The sequence below is a fragment of the Pseudophryne corroboree genome, chromosome 6 (genome assembly GCF_028390025.1).
Source record: "Pseudophryne corroboree isolate aPseCor3 chromosome 6, aPseCor3.hap2, whole genome shotgun sequence".
NCBI classification, from domain to species: Eukaryota; Metazoa; Chordata; class Amphibia; order Anura; family Myobatrachidae; genus Pseudophryne; species Pseudophryne corroboree.
The window spans coordinates 451,942,111-451,963,240 of NC_086449.1; the positions used below are offsets into that span (position 1 = coordinate 451,942,111).

General features: G+C 43.9%; 1 protein-coding gene across 7 annotated transcripts in view; it reads right to left on the minus strand.

The window, feature by feature from the left end:
- BRD1 (bromodomain containing 1) overlaps positions 1-21,130 on the minus strand; it is a 262,579-nt gene that overhangs the window by 92,536 nt on the left and 148,913 nt on the right. For 6 of the 7 annotated variants that reach the window (XR_010179402.1, XR_010179403.1, XR_010179404.1 and 3 more), the window contains exon 8: positions 1,226-1,720. The exons of the other annotated variant lie outside the window; for it this stretch is intronic. Coding sequence is in view for 3 of the 6 variants with exons in the window: in XM_063927123.1 (XP_063783193.1) it covers positions 1,226-1,720 (495 nt within the window). In the remaining 3 variants the exon portion in view is untranslated. The remainder of the gene's footprint in view (positions 1-1,225; positions 1,721-21,130) is intronic. 7 annotated transcript variants of the gene reach the window in all.

The following is a 21,130-nucleotide window of genomic DNA, read 5'->3' on the forward strand; positions in this document are numbered from 1 at the left end:
GGTGTGTCATGAGTAGTTGCTGCTCCGATAAATATGCCTGTCCACTAACTGAATACAGTGTGCACTCTTTGTGGACAGCCATGTGTTGAGGGTGCCCCATACCTCTTATCTTTGTGAAGCACCTACAACGAACTCCTAAGGTCTTTGTAGTAACTTCTGGAGTTTCTGAAACTATTCCATTTATTTCTCTCCGAAATCATAATGTGTGTATTTTGTAAAATAATCATATACACTTTGTAACTATCTTTGTTACTGTAAGCTCTGAATTTATTCTTATTCTTGAAATTAATACTTAACTTCTTGTTCTGATATATCTATATATTATCCTTGTTCCCCTCTGACCGCTGCAGCTTTAAAGGAGGTAACTGGAGACTCCAATTTTTAGAAAACAAACCAAAAAAAAACTTATATACAGAAATGAAGTGCTGCTGGTTATCAGGGAGAACATTGCACAATACATACACGGAACCAATTTTATATTAAGTATAATAGCAGCATGGGATCCTGTAAGTTGCTGGATTTGAGATCTTCTACAACTCTTTCTTTTAAGAATGCTTCCATAAATGTCCCTACTACTGATGTAAGGTAATATTAGGCTTGTCAGTACATATACTTTATTAGGACTTAAGGCAAAAGGGGAAAAAATGCAATTCTATTAACGTCATGTCTTAAAAAGCAGCTCGCTGAATAGAATCTAAGAAAAATTCAAAACCATCAAAAGCACTCTCCCAGAAACCAATTAACTGATGAATCATGTACAACATTCTAACTCAATGCACTCAACTAGTGTTTGAGCACTGATGATATCAATGATGTAAAATATTATTGTTGGACTGGAGTACTTTTGTTTGGAATCATTGGTTTTATTAAAAGAGTGAAGTATGATGTAGGGAAGAAAGTTTCAATGTGTGAACATAAAATGAAATACCACTATGGTGCGATACTTCAACTCATGCAAAGATTTTATGGCTGCTTTCTTTTTCAGCTAAGAGACAGATTGGTGAATGTATGGTATAGAAGAAAGCTTGCCACAAATCACAGCAAAATGATACTACAATAAACAAGCAGATAAAAATGCAAAACAAAGTGAATGACATCATGGATGCTTAACATTATAATCAAGGTTATAAATATTCTTAAATAAAATGACAGAATTCTAATTTGTACTACAGTATCCATGATCTCATATTTAACTTGTGTACATGGGAGAAATAAATGTAATTACCTGTATCCAAACGTTTCACAGGGGACTCATCGTCAAGCTCTAAATCTCCACACGTGCTCCTTGACCTCTTTCTTGGTTGCAGAAGGGTTTCCAACCTTGGAAGGACTACAGACAAAAAGGTTTTGGTCCCTATCTGTGGTGAAGTTGGCTGTGTTTCATTGTTCTTTGCAGGCTTTTGGGGGCTTACACTTTTTGATTTGCGGAAGAGAATAGATGTACGTCTGTTTACATCAGTTGATGATTCCGCTACTTCACAATCTGTAGAATCACTGAGATTACTGTCCTTAAGTAAATGTTCTGAATTGTGTCCATTTACCATTTCATCCTGAACAGTAGTACTATGTAATTCATTATCAAATGTGACTCTTTTGTATAGCTTACTCTGCTCTGGATTGAGTTCTATTGGTTTGAGGGTTGGTGGTTCTGAATTAGTCTCCGAGTTTGAAGGTAGAGGTAACGCATCAGATGGTTCAAGTTTAGGGGGAGATTTATCTCCTGAAAAAATTATAAATAAAGTGCCATTTTTGAAAACTGCATGAAATTATAAACTTTATCTATGAAACAAAACTAAATTCGGTTTTACTTAAAACAAAGTAATACATTTTATATAAACAGTTAAACTCGAAAAAAAAAAATGGCTCTACAAAATGATATATTAAAAGATGAAAGCCACAACTGAATTGTACTCAGTATGACAAATCCTGTATTATCTGTATTATAAGACAGTAAGCGAACCTTAAAGTTTTGTTCTTAATCTGTGTTAAAGTAGCATGTTGCAACCCCCCAAAAACAAATAAATAAATCTGCATTTGGTTATTTCCTATTTAAAAATGCATCAACTATCTAAAAGGATCAGTTTTACATCTTTTGTATTACAGGTTGAGTCTCCCTTATCCAAAATGCTTGGGACCAGAGGTATTTTGGATATCGGATTTTTCCGTATTTTGGAATAATTGCATACCATAATGAGATATCATGGTGATGGGACCTAAATATAAGCACAGAATGCATGTATGTTACATATACACCTTATACACACAGCCTGAAGGTAATTTTAGACAATATTTTTTATAACTTTGTGCATTAAACAAAGTGTGTGTACATTCACACAATTTATGTTTCATATACACCTTATACACACAGTCTAAAGGTCATTTAATACAATATTTTTAATAACTTTGTGTATTAAACAAAGATTGTGTACATAGAGTCATCAAAAAACAAAAGTTTCACTATCTCACTCTCACTCAAAAAAGTCCGTATTTCGGAATATTCCGTATTTCGGAATATTTGGATATGGGATACTCAACCTGTACCAGTTTTTATTACTTGATTGAACAAGGATTCCTAATTTATAGTTATATTAGCATACATACTTTAGCCTGGTTACTGATCTAGTTTTAAAACTCTTCCCCTGATATTGCCACCATAAAACAAAGAACATAAAAACAAATACGTGGGGTTTTACATAATAATAGGAAAGCACATATACAGGTTGAGTCTCCCTTATCCAAAATGCTTGGGACCAGAGGTATTTTGGATATGGGATTTTTCCGTATTTTGGAATAATTGCATATCATAATGAGATATCATGGTGATGGGACCTAAATCTAAGCACAGTATACATTTATGTTACATATACACCTTATACACACAGCCTGAAGTTCATTTTAGCCAATATTTTTTGTAACTTTGTGCATTGAACAAAGTGTATCTACATTCACACAATTCATTTATGTTTCATATACACCTTATACACACAGCCTGAAGGTCATTTAATACAATATTTTTAAAAACTTTGTGTATTAAACAAAGTTTGTGTACATTGAGCCATCAAAAAACAAAGTTTTTACTGTCTCACTCTTACTCAAAAAAGTCCGTATTTCGGAATATTCCGTATTTCGGAATATTTGGATATGGGATACTCAACCTGTACATAATATGCTAAGCATCTAGATTTGGAAAGATAGAATACAATGCTGTATGAAAGGTGTATTACAATTCATGGGCCTAAACTACAAATATATATATTTCCTATTATGGCAAACCAATTGTTTTTTGGGCACCCATTAGTAAAGAGGGCACCCGATGGAGCTATTCAATTGTTTTGCAGAATGGGTGCACGTTTCTATTATTTCGGCTCAAACCCTCCCCAGGTGGTGAGCAGAGATGCGCAAACAGTGATGCTTTTGGGCACACAAACTGAAGTTTTGGCTGCGTGCCCAATAGTTTAGATGGGTTTAGCAGATTTACATGTGCCCATTGGCAAAACATTTGAATTCATTGATTGCTTTTGAAATACAGCTGCATACTGCAAATGTACACAAAGCTTTAAGAAAAAAATAAAACACACAACATGCACAAGATTCATGCTTGGATTTAGGAAGGCAGCCGTGTACATTGTTAACTGTGCTAAGTGGCAGATTTTGTGGCTGCCGGGAAACCACCAATTGAAAAAAACAGTAATTGGGGGGGGGGGGAAACCCTGACATGGCATTCATGCACTAATGCGCTTGCACATAATGCCCTGAGGAATCCCCTATGAAGTATGTGGAAATCAAGTAGGTAATTTAAGCTCATGGCTTTAGGTTGTGAATATGTTTTTGGACATTTCTTGTTTAGGTGGAAAGGAGATTATATTTTACGGTGTTACATTAAGCAGAACCTAAATCTTTAATAACCCTAAGCACCTCATATTTTTTACTGGCCTACTTTCATCCCAAAAAAATTTTGTGCAAAATTAAAATATACAAGAACAAGCAACACCTTCCATGGAGTTGCAGATACAGTAATGCTTAGCTCTTGCTACCCACATTTGTTTTATTTGGTAAAAATAGGTATATTAAATGGAGAACTAAAATGGAAGGACAACTCAAGTATACATATTAAACAGTACTCAATTTCCCAAATTTCATATGCAACACATTACTTACGACAATAGATGTGACTAGAACTGGATTAGACAGCCTAAAGGCTTAAACGAGTTAGCACCAACGATGAACGAGCGTGGGGCCGCGCATCGTTCATCGTCGGTGCATACACACTGGAAGATATGAACCATATCTCGTTCATTAATGAACGAGATCGTTCATATCTTTCAGTGTAATCGGCCAGCGTGTAGGGCCCATAACACTCAGCAGAATCAATGCAATACTGTACTTACAGTAGGTGCAAGCTTTTGCCTCAGGTCTGCCCAACTCACAAAACCAGTTTCAATAAAATGTATCACTTTCAAAAATCGTTTTCCTGTCCAAAGAAACCTAATGGTCAACTTAATACCTTCTCCTATAACCAATTTTTTTGCTTGCCAAGAAAAAAGGCAAACATTTAACAAAAGTCTACGCATTTTTTTTTCTATTTTAATTTTAAAGTGTATTTAGAATTAAAATAATTCACATTCTTCCATATAGCAGGTATGATACACTACACAGAAAATTAGATGGTGCAGGCAAAAAGGTTATGCATAAAAGCCACATGGTAGACATGCCCTAGCAAAATCTGAGCAACTCATAAGTCCATATGCCGAAAATAGAATGGTTTTTGACCACCTATTGGGGCAGATTTAAAGTTGGTCGCAAGTTCATTTAAACAACTTTTGGGGCGAGCGGAAATTGTGAAAAGTGATCCGTTTGGGCGCCCAACCTATTGGTTTAGTTGGGTTTGGGCGCGTAACTAAACAGCGCCATCAGCACCATTGGGGGCATCAAATGAATATTGCCCCCTGCGATCTCCTGTCACTTTAGACTGAATTCCCCCCTATATGTGTTGTATACCGGTATTAGCCTGGAGTACGTATATATTTTACTACATCAAAAAGTAGTATAAATAAACTTGATCTCATTTATCTTCTAGAAGAGTTTCTGTATTTTTAATTTACCATAGATATTGAAACACGCTAGAGGTATTTCTATATCTATCCAAATATCCTTCTGAACCTGAAGAATATAGAGGAGGAAGAAGTTTGTCATGCGGTGCACTGAAATATCAAATTTGAAAAGTAATATGTACTGTACTACACCAGATAGATCACAACATATTTTATACTTAATATTTAACTTTTATTGGTATACATCAATTTATACACCACCTACAGTATCAATCCTAATTACAGTATGCACATGTTAAAATAATTGTGGGTGAATAAATAAAGGCGATTTAAAAACTAAATTTCACCGACACGTTATCTCTAGATTATAGATTTGTTTTCAAGCAAGGTAGTTTAATTAGAATCCTAATGGTAGCATTCCACAAAAAGTATTACATACAGATAGTTTTATATTTAGTGTTAACAATGTCATGTGACCAACACAGGAATCCTGACAACGCTCAGACCGGTGTTGGATCACAGACAGCCAACATCTCGAAGGAGAGTATCGGGGTTCAGGCTTAGGGTCCGGGGAGGGAGTGTTAAGTTTAGTCCTTGCCGCCACCACTAGAGGGGCAGGGTAGGGGATGGGTGGATAGAGGGTAGAAATACTTACCCTCTCCGATGTCTGCATTTTCAGTGTCGGTATGCCGCGGTTGGTCATGTGACCGCCTGCATCCCAAACAGTCAAATTGTATGTATTCCACAAATACATACCCCAACACCAGTAATTCCCATTGATAACCAACAGGATTCAGTCTATGATTCACTAATCAATGTTATTGGTAAACTGACATTTCAGATTAATTCAGTAGATTTGATTTAGATATTGAAATAGATAGTCAAGAATTAGAATTAGTTTAAGGGTCATTCCATGCCAGTTCACCCCCAGGCATGACACCCACAGACCCCGATTTTTCATGATACTTTGTACACTTGATACTTACACGTAGCTATTAACCCATGTAAAACGTTTCTTCTCTAGGCCTCAGTTTGAGATATAGGGGGTCGAAGTTTTGAAAAATTGCTGGGCAATGCCGCTTTTGATTATCCATTTTTTTTCTGAGGTGTATCCGGTAAAAATTCCACATCTCAATGCTTAATCCACGTATCACTTTACATATTTTGTTTGACAAAGGGTCAAAATTTCAGATTCCAGTCAAAAATGTTTCATCAATCTTCCCTGACTCCAAGAGTTCATTATACATTCCTTTACTTCATACTTTTTTTTTTTTTTTGCATTAAAAAAATAAAGTGGGTTCATCATGTCCCTTTTTGTTTAAAAGGCTATGAAAGAAAAATAGGATTTTGATTGCCTGTATGAGTATTTTATGGTTTAATTAGAATTCTCTCGTTAAAAAATGAAAATTACCATTAGGTATAATTTTGCCCGCCAGGGGAGTATTTTCATTTGCATATTTCTATGGATATGTGCAGATTTCTAATTACATATAGGGGAGCATTCAGTTAGCTGCAGTAACCGGTTCTTGTGTGAAAAACTGCGATTTTACTGCAAATCGTGAAAGACCCCTTACTCAATTAGCAGCAATAATTTCTGGTCGATAATTTTACCGTGAATTATACTTCATCTACTCTGAGTATGTGCAAAGTTGGGGAAAATCTATTTTAAAGGTAAAAATGTCAGGATTTGATTCAGAACCCCCTGGGACACCCCTCCCTCCCCTAAAAACTAAGTAGGCACTTTGACATTTTGAAATTAGTTTTAGCTGGCCAATAATGACATGTCATTTTTGGGGTGAAAAAGTGCAAAGTGACGGAATCTTGGGTTCAAGGTACGGGACAGGTATATAGGGGTGCTTTATCAGTGGAACAAATGTGTTTAGGCTTGCAGGTGAGAGTAGTCAGTCTTTTTTCACTTTTTTTTTTTAAGTCTCGTAAAATGATCCAAATATAAACTTGTACCCATATTTATACACCCGGAAATTGAGAGCACTTATTTTGCCGAGAAAAAACTGCTTTTATAAAAAAAAATATATATTTTTAAATGCATATAAAAATCTCTATACAGTTATCCTGTGTTAGTTTGGCATTTTTGGGGGTACAGGCTGATTTCTCCATTTTCACAGACACTTCACAGTAAGAATCCAGTTTCCGCGATTTTGGAACTGAATAGGTGCAAATTAAAAAAAACTCTTGAAAACAGGAATTGCGTGAAAATTATTGCTGTGAAAAGTGTAGGTGAAACTGTGGAAACCAGCCTATACCCCCCAAAAAAATGGCAAACATAGGATAACAGTATAGAAGTGTATTAGAGGTTATATTAAAGAGATTTGGGGTACTTAAAATTAGTCAAACGGCCTTTATATACATTTAGAAAAAAATAAGAATTTACTCACCGGTAATTCTATTTCTCGTAGTCCGTAGTGGATGCTGGGGACTCCGTCAGGACCATGGGGAATAGCGGCTCCGCAGGAGACAGGGCACAAAATTTAAAAGTTTGACCACTAGGTGGTGTGTACTGGCTCCTCCCCCTATGACCCTCCTCCAAGCCTCAGTTAGGATACTGTGCCCGGACGAGCGTACACAATAAGGAAGGATTTTGAATCCCGGGTAAGACTCATACCAGCCACACCAATCACACCGTACAACTTGTGATCTGAACCCAGTTAACAGTATGATAACGTAGGAGCCTCTGAAAAGATGGCTCACAACAATAAACAACCCGATTTTTTTGTAACAATAACTATGTACAAGTATTGCAGACAATCCGCACTTGGGATGGGCGCCCAGCATCCACTACGGACTACGAGAAATAGAATTACCGGTGAGTAAATTCTTATTTTCTCTGACGTCCTAGTGGATGCTGGGGACTCCGTCAGGACCATGGGGATTATACCAAAGCTCCCAAACGGGTGGGAGAGTGCGGATGACTCTGCAGCACCGAATGAGAGAACTCCAGGTCCTCCTTAGCCAGGGTATCAAATTTGTAGAATTTTACAAACGTGTTCTCCCCTGACCACGTAGCTGCTCGGCAGAGTTGTAATGCCGAGACCCCTCGGGCAGCCGCCCAAGATGAGCCCACCTTCCTTGTGGAGTGGGCATTGACAGATTTAGGCTGTGGCAGGCCTGCCACAGAATGTGCCAGTTGAATTGTGCTACAAATCCAACGAGCAATCGTCTGCTTAGAAGCAGGAGCACCCAGCTTGTTGGGTGCATACAGTATAAACAGCGAGTCAGATTTTCTGACTCCAGCCGTCCTTGAAATATATATTTTCAATGCTCTGACAACGTCCAGCAACTTGGAATCCTCCAAAATCGCTAGTAGCCGCAGGCACCACAATAGGCTGGTTCAGGTGAAACGCTGATACCACCTTAGGCAGAAAATGAGGACGCGTCCTCAATTCTGCCCTGTCCGAATGGAAAATCAGATATGGGCTTTTATACGATAAAGCCGCCAATTCCGACACTCTCCTGGCTGAAGCCAGGGCCAGTAGCATGGTTACTGTCCATGTAAGATATTTCAAATCTACCGATTTGAGTGGCTCAAACCAATGGGATTTGAGAAAATCCAAAACTACATTGAGATCCCACGGTGCCACTGGGGGCACAACCGGGGGCTGTATATGTAGTACTCCTTTTACAAAAGTCTGGACTTCAGGAACTGAAGCCAATTCTTTCTGGAAGAAAATCGACAGGGCCGAAATTTGAACCTTAATGGACCCTAATTTGAGGCCCATAGATAATCCTGTTTGCAGGAAATGTAGGAATCGACCCAGTTGAAATTCCTCTGTCGGGGCCTTCCTGGCCTCACACCATGCAACATATTTTCTCCAAATGCGGTGATAATGTTGTGCAGTCACCTCCTTCCTGGCTTTGACCAGGGTAGGGATGACCTCTTCCGGAATGCTTTTTTCCCTTAGGATCCGGCGTTCAACCGCCATGCCGTCAAACGCAGCCGCGGTAAGTCTTGGAATAGACACGGTCTCTGCTGAAGCAGATCCCTTCTTAGAGGTAGAGGCCACGGATCTTCCGTGAGCATCTCCTGAAGTTCCGGGTACCAAGTCCTTCTTGGCCAGTCCGGAGCCACTAGTATCGTTCTTACTCACCTTTGCCGTATAATTCTCAGTACCTTGGGTATGAGAGGCAGAGGAGGGACACATACACTGACTGGTACACCCATGGTGTTACCTGAGCGTCCACAGCTATTGCCTGAGGGTCTCTTGACCTGGCGCAATACCTGTCCAGTTTTTTGTTGAGGCGGGACGCCATCATGTCCACCATTGGTCTTTCCCAATGGACTACAATCATGTGGTGAACACTGCTGACAGTGCTATCACATGATTTTCCGCCCAGCGAAGAATCCTTGCAGCTTCTGCCATTGCCCTCCTGCTTCTTGTGCCGCCCTGTCTGTTTACGTGGGCGACTGCCATGATGTTGTCCGACTGGATCAACACCGGCTGACCCTGAAGCAGAGGTTTTGCCAGGCTTAGAGCATTGTAGATTGCTCTTAGTTCCAGTATATTTATGTGAAGAGACGTTTCCAGGCTTGACCACACGCCCTGGAAGTTTCTTCCTTGTGTGACCGCTCCCCAGCCTCTCAGGCTGGCATCCGTGGTCACTAGGACCCAGTTCTGTATGCCAAATCTGCGGCCCTCTAACAGATGAGCACTCTGCAACCACCATAGCAGAGAGACCCTTGTCCTTGTCGACAATTTTATCCGCTGATGCATCTGCAGATGCGATCCAGACCATTTGTCTAGCAGATCCCACTGAAAAATTCGTGCATGGAATCTGCCAAATGGAATCGCTTCGTAAGAAGCCACCATTTTTCCCAGGACTCTTGTGCATTGATGCACAGACACTGTCCCTGGTTTTAGGAGGTTCCTGACGAGTCCGGAAGAAATACCTTTTTCTGAACAGTGTCCAGAATCATCCCTAGGAACAGCAGACGTGTCGTCGGGATCAGTTGGGATTTTGGAAAATTCAGAATCCACCCGTGCTGTTGGAGCACTACTTGAGTTAGTGCTACTCCGACCTCCAGCTGTTCTCTGGATCTTGCCCTTATCAGGAGATCGTCCAAGTAAAGGATAATTAATACGCCTTCTCTTCGAAGAAGGATCATCATTTCGGCCATTACCTTGGTAAAGACCCTGGGTGCCGTGGACAATCCAAACGGCAGCGTCTGAAACTGATAATGACAGTTTTGTACCACGAACCTGAGGTACCCTTGGTGTGAAGGGCAAATTGGGACATGAAGGTAAGCATCCTTGATGTCCAAGGACACCATAAAATCCCCTTCTTCCAGATTCGCTATCACTGCTCTGAGTGACTCCATCCTGAACTTGAATCTTTGTATGTACAGGTTCAGAGATTTCAGATTTAGAATAGGTCTTACCGAGCCGTCCGGCTTCGGTACCACAAATAGCGTGGAGTAATACCCCTTTCCCTGTTGTAGAAGGGGTACCTTGATTATCACCTGCTGAGAATACAGCTTGTGAATGGCTTCCAATACCGTCGCCCTGTCTGAGGGAGACGTTGGCAAAGCAGATTTTAGGAACCGGCGAGGGGGAGACTTCTCGAATTCCAACCTGTAACCCTGAGATACTACCTGCAGGATCCAGGGGTCCACCTGCGAGTGAGCCCACTGTGCGCTGAAATTCTTGAGGCGACCCCCCACCGCCCGAGTCCGCTTGTAAGGTCCCAGCGTCATGCTGAGGCCTTTGCAGAAGCCGGGGAGGACTTCTGCTCCTGGGAAGGGGCTGCTTGCTGCAGTCTCTTACCCTTTCCTTTGCCTCGGGGCAAATATGAATGTCCTTTTGCTCGCTTGTTCTTATAGGAACGAAAGGACTGCGGCTGAAAAGACTGCGTCTTTTTCTGCTGTGAGGTCTTGAGGTAAAAAGGTGGACTTCCCGGCTGTTGCCGTGGCTACCAAATCCGATAGACCGACCCCAAATAATTCCTCCCCTTTATACGGCAATACTTCCATATGCCGTTTGGAATCCGCATCGCCTGACCACTGTCGTGTCCATAGACTTCTTCTGGCAGATATGGACATCGCACTTACTCTTGATGCAAGAGTGCAGATATCCCTCTGTGCATCTCGCATATAAAGGAATGCATCCTTTAATTGCTCTATAGTCAATAAAATACTGTCCCTATCCAGGGTATCAATATTTTCAGTCAGGGAATCCGACCAAGCCACCCCAGCACTGCACATCCAGGCTGAGGCGATTGCTGGTCGCAGTATAACACCAGTATGTGTGTATATACTTTTTAGAGTATTTTCCAGCCTCCTATCAGCTGGATCCTTGAGGGCGGCCGTATCAGGAGACGGTAACGCCACTTGTTTGGATAAACGTGTGAGCGCCTTGTCCACCCTAGGGGGTGTTTCCCAGCGCGCCCTAACCTCTGGCGGGAAAGGGTATAATGCCAATAACTTCTTTGAAATTAGCAGTTTTTTATCAGGGGTAACCCACGCTTCATCACACACGTCATTCAATTCCTCCGATTCAGGAAAAACTACAGGTAGTTTTTTCAGACCCCACATAATACCCCTTTTTGTGGTACTTGCAGTATCAGAGATATGCAAAGCCTCCTTCATTGCCGTGATCATATAACGTGTGGCCCTACTGGAAAATACGTTCGTTTCTTCACCGTCGACACTAGATTCGGTGTCCGTGTCTGGGTCTGTGTCGACCGACTGAGGCAAAGGGCGTTTTACAGCCCCTGACGGTGTTTGAGACGCCTGTACAGGTACTAACTGGTTTGCCGGTCGTCTCATGTCGTCAACCGACTTTTGCAGCGTGCTGACATTATCACGTAATTCCATAAACAAAGCCATCCATTCCGGTGTCGACTCCCTAGGGGGTGACATCACCATTACCGGCAATTGCTCCGCCTCCACACCAACATCGTCCTCATACATGTCGACACACACGTACCGACACAGAAGACACACAGGGAATGCTCTGATAGAAGACAGGACCCCACTAGCCCTTTGGGGAGACAGAGGGAGAGTTTGCCAGCACACACCAAAGCGCTATAATTATATAGGAACAACCTTATATAAGTGTTGTTTCCTTATAGCTGCTTAAATATATATAATATCGCCAAAAAATGCCCCCCCTCTCTGTTTTTTACCCTGTTTCTGTAGTGCAGTGCAGGGGAGAGCCTGGGAGCCTTCCTAGCAGCGGAGCGGTGTAGGAAAATGGCGCTGTGTGCTGAGGAGAAGAGCCAGCCGGAATAGGGGGCGGGGCCTTTCTCCCGGTTTTTCTGAGACCTGGCAGGGGTGAAATACATCCATATAGCCTCATGGACTATATGTGATGTATTCTTTTTAGCCAGAAAGGTATTAACATTGCTGCCCAGGGCGCCCCCCCCAGCGCCCTGCACCCTCAGTGACCGCCGGTGTGAAGTGTGCCTGAGCGCAATGGCGCACAGCTGCAGTGCTGTGCGCTACCTCATGAAGACTGAAAAGCCTTCAGCCGCCGGTTTCTGGACCTCTTCTTACTTCGGCATCTGCAAGGGGGTCGGCGGCGCGGCTCCGGTGACCCATCCAGGCTGTACCTGTGATCGTCCCTCTGGAGCTAGTGTCCAGTAGCCTAAGAAGCAAATCCATCCTGCACGCAGGTGAGTTCACTTCTTCTCCCCTAGGTCCCTCGTTGCAGTGAGCCTGTTGCCAGCAGGACTCACTGAAAATAATAAAACTATCAAAACTTTTACTCTAAGCAGCTCTTTATGAGAGCCACCTAGATTGCACCCTGCTCGGACGGGCACAAAAACCTAACTGAGGCTTGGAGGAGGGTCATAGGGGGAGGAGCCAGTACACACCACCTAGTGGTCAAACTTTTAAATTTTGTGCCCTGTCTCCTGCGGAGCCGCTATTCCCCATGGTCCTGACGGAGTCCCCAGCATCCACTAGGACGTCAGAGAAAAATAAAAATAAAAGCCATTTTCTTTCTGCAAAAGAAGTCCTCATATTAAATTCAGGGTACATGAAATGGTATAAGTGTATATTTGGGCCATTTTAGGAGACAAAATAAAAGTGGGGGAAAAAAAATCTGACTGCTCCCATCTGCAAACCTAAACATTTGTCCCACTCAAAGCACCCCAATATACCTGTCCCTTACCATAAACCACAAATTCCGTCACGTTGCACTTTTTCACTCCAAAAATTACATGTCATTATTGGCCAGCTAAAAATAATTAAAAACGTTAAAGTGCCCACTTAGTCATCAGGGGTGACATTAAGGGTGAGGGGTGTCCCATGGGGTTCTGAACCAAATCCTGACATTTTTACCTTAAAATAGAGATTTTCACCAACTTTGCACATGCTGAGAGTAGGTGAAGTGAAATTCACAAAAAAATTATAGACAATAAAATATTGCGGCTAACTAGGGGTCTTTTCACGATTTGAAGTAAAATCACAGTTATTCGCGCAAAAAATGGGTTATTGCAGCTAACTGAATACTCCCCTGTGTGTAATTAGAAATTTGAACATATCCATAGAAATATAGAAATGAACATTCTCCCCTGGTGGGCAAAATTACACTTAATGGTAATTTTCAATTTTTAAAAAAAAAAATGATATAGTTAAACATTAAATTACTTATACAGGCAATCAAAATCCCATTTTTTCTTTCATAGCCTTTTAAAATAAGATTTTACTTACCGATAAATCTATTTCTCGGAGTCCGTAGTGGATGCTGGGGTTCCTGAAAGGACCATGGGGAATAGCGGCTCCGCAGGAGACAGGGCACAAAAAGTAAAGCTTTTCCGATCAGGTGGTGTGCACTGGCTCCTCCCCCTATGACCCTCCTCCAGACTCCAGTTAGGTACTGTGCCCGGACGAGCGTACACAATAAGGGAGGATTTTGAATCCCGGGTAAGACTCATACCAGCCACACCAATCACACCGTACAACTTGTGATCTAAACCCAGTTAACAGTATGATAACAGCGGAGCCTCTGAAAGATGGCTTCCTTTAACAATAACCCGAATTAGTTAACAATAACTATGTACAACTTATGCAGATAATCCGCACTTGGGATGGGCGCCCAGCATCCACTACGGACTCCGAGAAATAGATTTATCGGTAAGTAAAATCTTATTTTCTCTATCGTCCTAGTGGATGCTGGGGTTCCTGAAAGGACCATGGGGATTATACCAAAGCTCCCAAACGGGCGGGAGAGTGCGGATGACTCTGCAGCACCGAATGAGAGAACTCCAGGTCCTCCTTAGCCAGAGTATCAAATTTGTAAAATTTTACAAACGTGTTCTCCCCTGACCACGTAGCTGCTCGGCAAAGTTGTAATGCCGAGACCCCTCGGGCAGCCGCCCAAGATGAGCCCACCTTCCTTGTGGAGTGGGCCTTTACAGATTTAGGCTGTGGCAGGCCTGCCACAGAATGTGCAAGTTGGATTGTGCTACAGATCCAACGAGCAATCGTCTGCTTAGACGCAGGAGCACCCATCTTGTTGGGTGCATACAATATAAACAACGAGTCAGATTTTCTGACTCCAGCTGTCCTTGCAATATATATTTTTAATGCTCTGACAACGTCCAGTAACTTGGAGTCCTCCAAGTCACTTGTAGCCGCAGGCACTACAATAGGCTGGTTCAGATGAAATGCTGACACCACCTTAGGGAGAAAATGCGGACGAGTTCGCAGTTCTGCCCTGTCCGAATGGAAAATCAGATATGGGCTTTTGTAAGATAAAGCTGCCAATTCTGACACTCTCCTGGCAGAAGCCAGGGCTAGAAGCATGGTCACTTTCCATGTGAGATATTTCAAATCCACCTTTTTTAGTGGTTCAAACCAATGAGATTTTAGGAAGTCCAAAACCACATTTAGATCCCACGGTGCCACTGGAGGCACCACAGGAGGCTGTATATGCAGCACTCCCTTAACAAAGGTCTGGACTTCAGGGACTGAAGCCAATTCTTTTTGAAAGAAAATCGACAGGGCCGAAATTTGAACCTTAATAGATCCCAATTTGAGACCCATTGACAATCCTGATTGCAGGAAATGTAGGAATCGACCCAGTTGAAATTCCTCCGTCGGAGCACTCCGATCTTCGCACCACGCAACATATTTTCGCCAAATTCGGTGATAATGTTGCACGGTTACTTCCTTCCTTGCTTTAATCAAAGTAGGAATGACTTCTTCCGGCATGCCTCTTTCCTTTAGGATCCGGCGTTCAACCGCCATGCCGTCAAACGCAGCCGCGGTAAGTCTTGAAACAGACAGGGACCCTGCTGAAGCAAGTCCCTCCTTAGAGGTAGAGGCCACGGATCTTCCGTGATCATCTCTTGAAGTTCCGGGTACCAAGTCCTCCTTGGCCAATCCGGAACCACTAGTATCGTTCTTACGCCTCTTTGCCGTATAATTCTCAATACTTTTGGTATGAGAGGCAGAGGAGGAAACACATACACCGACTGGTACACCCAAGGCGTTACCAGCGCGTCCACAGCTATTGCCTGCGGATCTCTTGACCTGGCGCAATACCTGTCCAGTTTTTTGTTGAGGCGAGACGCCATCATGTCCACCATTGGTCTTTCCCAACGGGTTACCAGCATGTGGAAGACTTCTGGATGAAGTCCCCACTCTCCCGGGTGAAGATCGTGTCTGCTGAGGAAGTCTGCTTCCCAGTTGTCCACTCCCGGGATGAACACTGCTGACAGTGCTATCACATGATTCTCTGCCCAGCGAAGAATCCTTGCAGCTTCTGCCATTGCCCTCCTGCTTCTTGTGCCGCCCTGTCTGTTCACATGGGCGACTGCCGTGATGTTGTCCGACTGGATCAATACCGGTTTTCCCTGAAGCAGAGGTTCTGCCTGGTTTAGAGCATTGTATATTGCTCTTAGTTCCAGAATGTTTATGTGAAGAGACGTTTCCAGGCTCGTCCATACTCCCTGGAAGTTTCTTCCTTGTGTGACTGCTCCCCAGCCTCTCAGGCTGGCGTCCGTGGTCACCAGGATCCAATCCTGTATGCCGAATCTGCGGCTCTCCAATAGATGAGCACTCTGCAACCACCACAGAAGAGACACCCTTGTCCTTGGAGACAGGGTTATCCGTAGGTGCATCTGAAGATGCGACCCTGACCATTTGTCCAACAGATCCCTTTGGAAAATTCTTGCGTGGAATCTGCCGAATGGAATCGCTTCGTAAGAAGCCACCATTTTACCCAGGACTCTTGTGCATTGATGTACAGACACCTTTCCTGGTTTTAGGAGGTTCCTGACAAGCTCGGATAACTCCTTGGCTTTTTCCTCCGGGAGAAAAACCTTTTTCTGAACCGTGTCCAGAATCATCCCTAGGAACAGCAGACGAGTTGTCGGCATTAACTGGGATTTTGGAATATTCAGAATCCACCCGTGCTGTTTTAGCACTTCTTGAGACAGTGCTAATCCCATCTCTAGCTGTTCTCTGGACCTCGCCCTTATTAGGAGATCGTCCAAGTATGGGATAATTAATACGCCTTTTCTTCGAAGAAGAATCATCATCTCGGCCATTACCTTTGTAAAGATCCGAGGTGCCGTGGACAATCCGAACGGCAGCGTCTGAAACTGATAGTGACAGTTTTGTACAACGAACCTGAGGTACCCCTGGTGTGAGGGGTAAATTGGAACGTGGAGATACGCATCCTTGATGTCCAAGGATACCATAAAGTTCCCCTCTTCCAGGTTCGCTATCACTGCTCTGAGTGACTCCATTTTGAACTTGAACTTCTTTATGTACAGGTTCAAGGACTTCAGATTTAGAATAGGCCTTACCGAGCCATCCGGCTTCGGTACCACAAAAAGAGTGGAATAATACCCCTTCCCTTGTTGCAGAAGAGGTACCTTGACTATCACCTGCTGAGAGTACAGCTTGTGAATGGCTTCCAACACCGTCTCCCTTTCGGAGGGGGACGTTGGTAAAGCAGACCTCAGGAAACGGCGAGGTGGATCTGTCTCTAATTCCAACCTGTATCCCTGAGATATTATCTGCAGGATCCAGGGATCTACTTGCGAGTGAGCCCACTGCGCGCTGTAATTTTTGAGACGACCGCCCACCGTCCCCGAGTCCGCTTGAGAAGCCCCAGCGTCATGCTGAGGCTTTTGTAGAAGCCGGGGAGGGCTTCTGATCCTGGGAAGGAGCTGCGTGTTGCTGTCTCTTCCCTCGACCTTTGCCTCGTGGCAAATATGAATAGCCCTTTGCTCTCTTATTTTTAAAGGAACGAAAGGGCTGCGGTTGAAAAGTCGGTGCCTTTTTCTGTTGGGGAGTGACTTGAGGTAGAAAGGTGGATTTCCCGGCTGTAGCCGTGGCCACCAAATCTGATAGACCGACTCCAAATAACTCCTCCCCCTTATACGGCAAAACTTCCATATGCCGTTTTGAATCCGCATCGCCTGTCCACTGTCGCGTCCATAAAGCTCTTCTGGCCGAAATGGACATAGCACTTACCCGTGATGCCAGTGTGCATATATCCCTCTGTGCATCACGCATATAAAGAAATGCATCCTTTATTTGTTCTAACGACAGTAGAATATTGTCCCTGTCCAGGGTATCAATATTTTCAATCAGGGATTCTGACCAAACTACCCCCGCACTGCCCATCCAGGCAGTTGCTACAGCTGGTCGTAGTATAACACCTGCATGTGTGTATATACTTTTTTGGATATTTTCCATCCTCCTATCTGATGGATCTTTAAGTGCGGCCGTCTCAGGAGAGGGTAACGCCACTTGTTTAGATAAGCGTGTTAGCGCCTTGTCCACCCTAGGAGGTGTTTCCCAGCGCTCCCTAACCTCTGGCGGGAAAGGGTATAATGCCAATAATTTCTTTGAAATTATCAGCTTTTTATCAGGGGCAACCCACGCTTCATTACACACGTCATTTAGTTCTTCTGATTCAGGAAAAACTATAGGTAGTTTTTTCATACCCCACATAATACCCTGTTTAGTGGTACCTGTAGTATCAGCTAAATGTAACGCCTCCTTCATTGCCAAAATCATATAACGTGTGGCCCTACTGGAAAATACGGTTGATTCGTCACCGTCACCACTGGAGTCATCGCCTGTGTCTGGGTCTGTGTCGACCGACTGAGGCAAAGGGCGTTTCACAGCCCCTGACGGTGTTTGAGTCGCCTGGACAGGCACTAATTGATTGTCCGGCCGTCTCATGTCGTCAAACGACTGCTTTAGCGTGTTGACACTATCCCGTAGTTCCATAAATAAAGGCATCCATTCTGGTGTCGACCCCCTAGGAGGTGACATCCCCATATTTGGCAATTGCTCCGCCTCCACACCAATATCGTCCTCATACATGTCGACACACACGTACCGACACACAGCAGACACACAGGGAATGCTCCTAATGAAGACAGGACCCACTAGCCCTTTGGGGAGACAGAGGGAGAGTTTGCCAGCACACACCAAAAGCGCTATATATATATCAGGGATAGCCTTATAATAAGTGCTCCCCTATAGCTGCTTTGTTATATAAAAATATCGCCATAAATTTGCCCCCCCTCTCTGTTTTACCCTGTTTCTGTAGTGCAGTGCAGGGGAGAGACCTGGGAGCCGTCCTGACCAGCGGAGCTGTGAGAGGAAATGGCGCCGTGTGCTGAGGAGATAGGCCCCGCCCCTTTTCCGGCGGGCTCGTCTCCCGCTATTTTGAGAAATCAGGCAGGGGTTAAATATCTCCATATAGCCTCTAGGGCTATATGTGAGGTATTTTTAGCCTTTATAGGTACTCATTTTGCCTCCCAGGGCGCCCCCCTCCCAGCGCCCTGCACCCTCAGTGACTGCCGTGTGAAGTGTGCTGAGAGGAAAATGGCGCACAGCTGCAGTGCTGTGCGCTACCTTTAGAAGACTGCAGGAGTCTTCAGCCGCCGATTCTGGACCTCTTCTGTCTTCAGCATCTGCAAGGGGGCCGGCGGCGCGGCTCCGGTGACCATCCAGGCTGTACCTGTGATCGTCCCTCTGGAGCTTGATGTCCAGTAGCCAAGAAGCCAATCCATCCTGCACGCAGGTGAGTTGACTCCTTCTCCCCTCAGTCCCTCGCTGCAGTGATCCTGTTGCCAGCAGGAATCACTGTAACATAAAAAACCTAGCTAAACTTTCTCTAAGCAGCTCTTTAGGAGAGCCACCTAGATTGCACCCTTCTCGGCCGGGCACAAAAATCTAACTGGAGTCTGGAGGAGGGTCATAGGGGGAGGAGCCAGTGCACACCACCTGATCGGAAAAGCTTTACTTTTTGTGCCCTGTCTCCTGCGGAGCCGCTATTCCCCATGGTCCTTTCAGGAACCCCAGCATCCACTAGGACGATAGAGAAAGTATAATTTAAGGTTCAATAAAAAAAAATAAAAAAAAGATGTGATAACTCATCTGCCTTAGGTTGATAATGCTAATTGAACCCACTTTTTTTTGCACCAAAAAAATTATAAAGTATGAAGTAAAGGAATGTATAATGAACTCTCGGAGTCAGGGAAGATCAATAAAATTTTTTACTGGAATCTACATATTCTGATTGACAAAGGGTCAAAATTTCAAAGTGATAGGTGGATTAGGCGCCGATATGTAAATTGTTTTCCAGATACACCTCAAGGGAAAAAAAAAATAAGAATTTACTCACCGGTAATTCTATTTCTTGTAGTCCGTAGTGGATGCTGGGGACTCCGTAAGGACCATGGGGAATAGACGGCTCCGCAGGAGACTGGGCACATCTAAGAAAGATTTAGGACTATCTAGTGTGCACTGGCTCCTCCCCCTATGACCCTCCTCCAAGCCTCAGTTAGGAACTGTGCCCGGAAGAGCTGACACAATAAGGAAGGATTTTTGAATCCCGGGTAAGACTCATACCAGCCACACCAATCACACCATATAACACGTGATAGGAACCCCGGTTAACAGTATGATAACAAATGGAGCCTCTGAAGAGATGGCTCACAACAAAACCCGATTTTTGTAACAATAACTATGTACAGGTATTGCAGACAATCCGCACTTGGGATGGGCGCCCAGCATCCACTACGGACTACGAGAAATAGAATTACCGGTGAGTAAATTCTTATTTTCTCTGACGTCCTAGTGGATGCTGGGGACTCCGTAAGGACCATGGGGATTATACCAAAGCTCCCAAACGGGCGGGAGAGTGCGGATGACTCTGCAGCACCGAATGAGAGAACTCCAGGTCCTCCTCAGCCAGGGTATCAAATTTGTAGAATTTTGCAAACGTGTTTGCCCCCGACCAAGTAGCTGCTCGGCAAAGTTGTAAAGCCGAGACCCCTCGGGCAGCCGCCCAAGATGAGCCCACCTTCCGTGTGGAATGGGCTTTTACAAATTTAGGCTTTTACAAATCCAGCGCGCAATAGACTGCTTAGAAGCAGGAGCACCCAGCTTAGCATACAGGATAAACAGCGAGTCAGTCTTTCTGACTCCAGCCGTCCTGGAAATATAAATTTTTAGGGCCCTGACTACGTCCAGCAACTTGGAATCCTCCAAGTCCCTAGTAGCCGCAGGCACCACAATAGGTTGGTTCAAGTGAAAAGCTGAGACCACCTTTGGGAGAAACTGAGGACGAGTCCTCAATTCTGCCCTATCCATATGGAAAATCAGATAAGGGCTTTTACAAGACTAAGCCGCCAATTCTAAAACCCGCCTGGCCGACGCCAAGGCCAACAGCATGACCACTTTCCACGTGAGATATTTTAAATCCACAGTCTTAAGTGGTTCGAACCAATGTGATTTCAGGAATGCCAAAACCACATTGAGATCCCAAGGTGCCACTGGGGGCACAAAAGGAGGCTGAATATGCAGTACTCCTTTGACAAAAGTCTGAACTTCGGGTAGTGAAGCCAGTTCTTTTTGGAAGAAAATCGACAGAGCCGAAATCTGGACCTTTATGGACCCCAATTTGAGGCCCAACGTCACCCCTGCTTGCAGGAAGTGCAGGAATCGACCCAGTTGAAATTCCTCCGTCGGGGCCTTCATGGCCTCACACCAAGCAACATATTTTCGCCAAATGCGGTGATAATGTCTTGCGGTGACATCCTTCCTGGCTTTGATCAGGGTAGGGATGACTTCCTCCGGAATA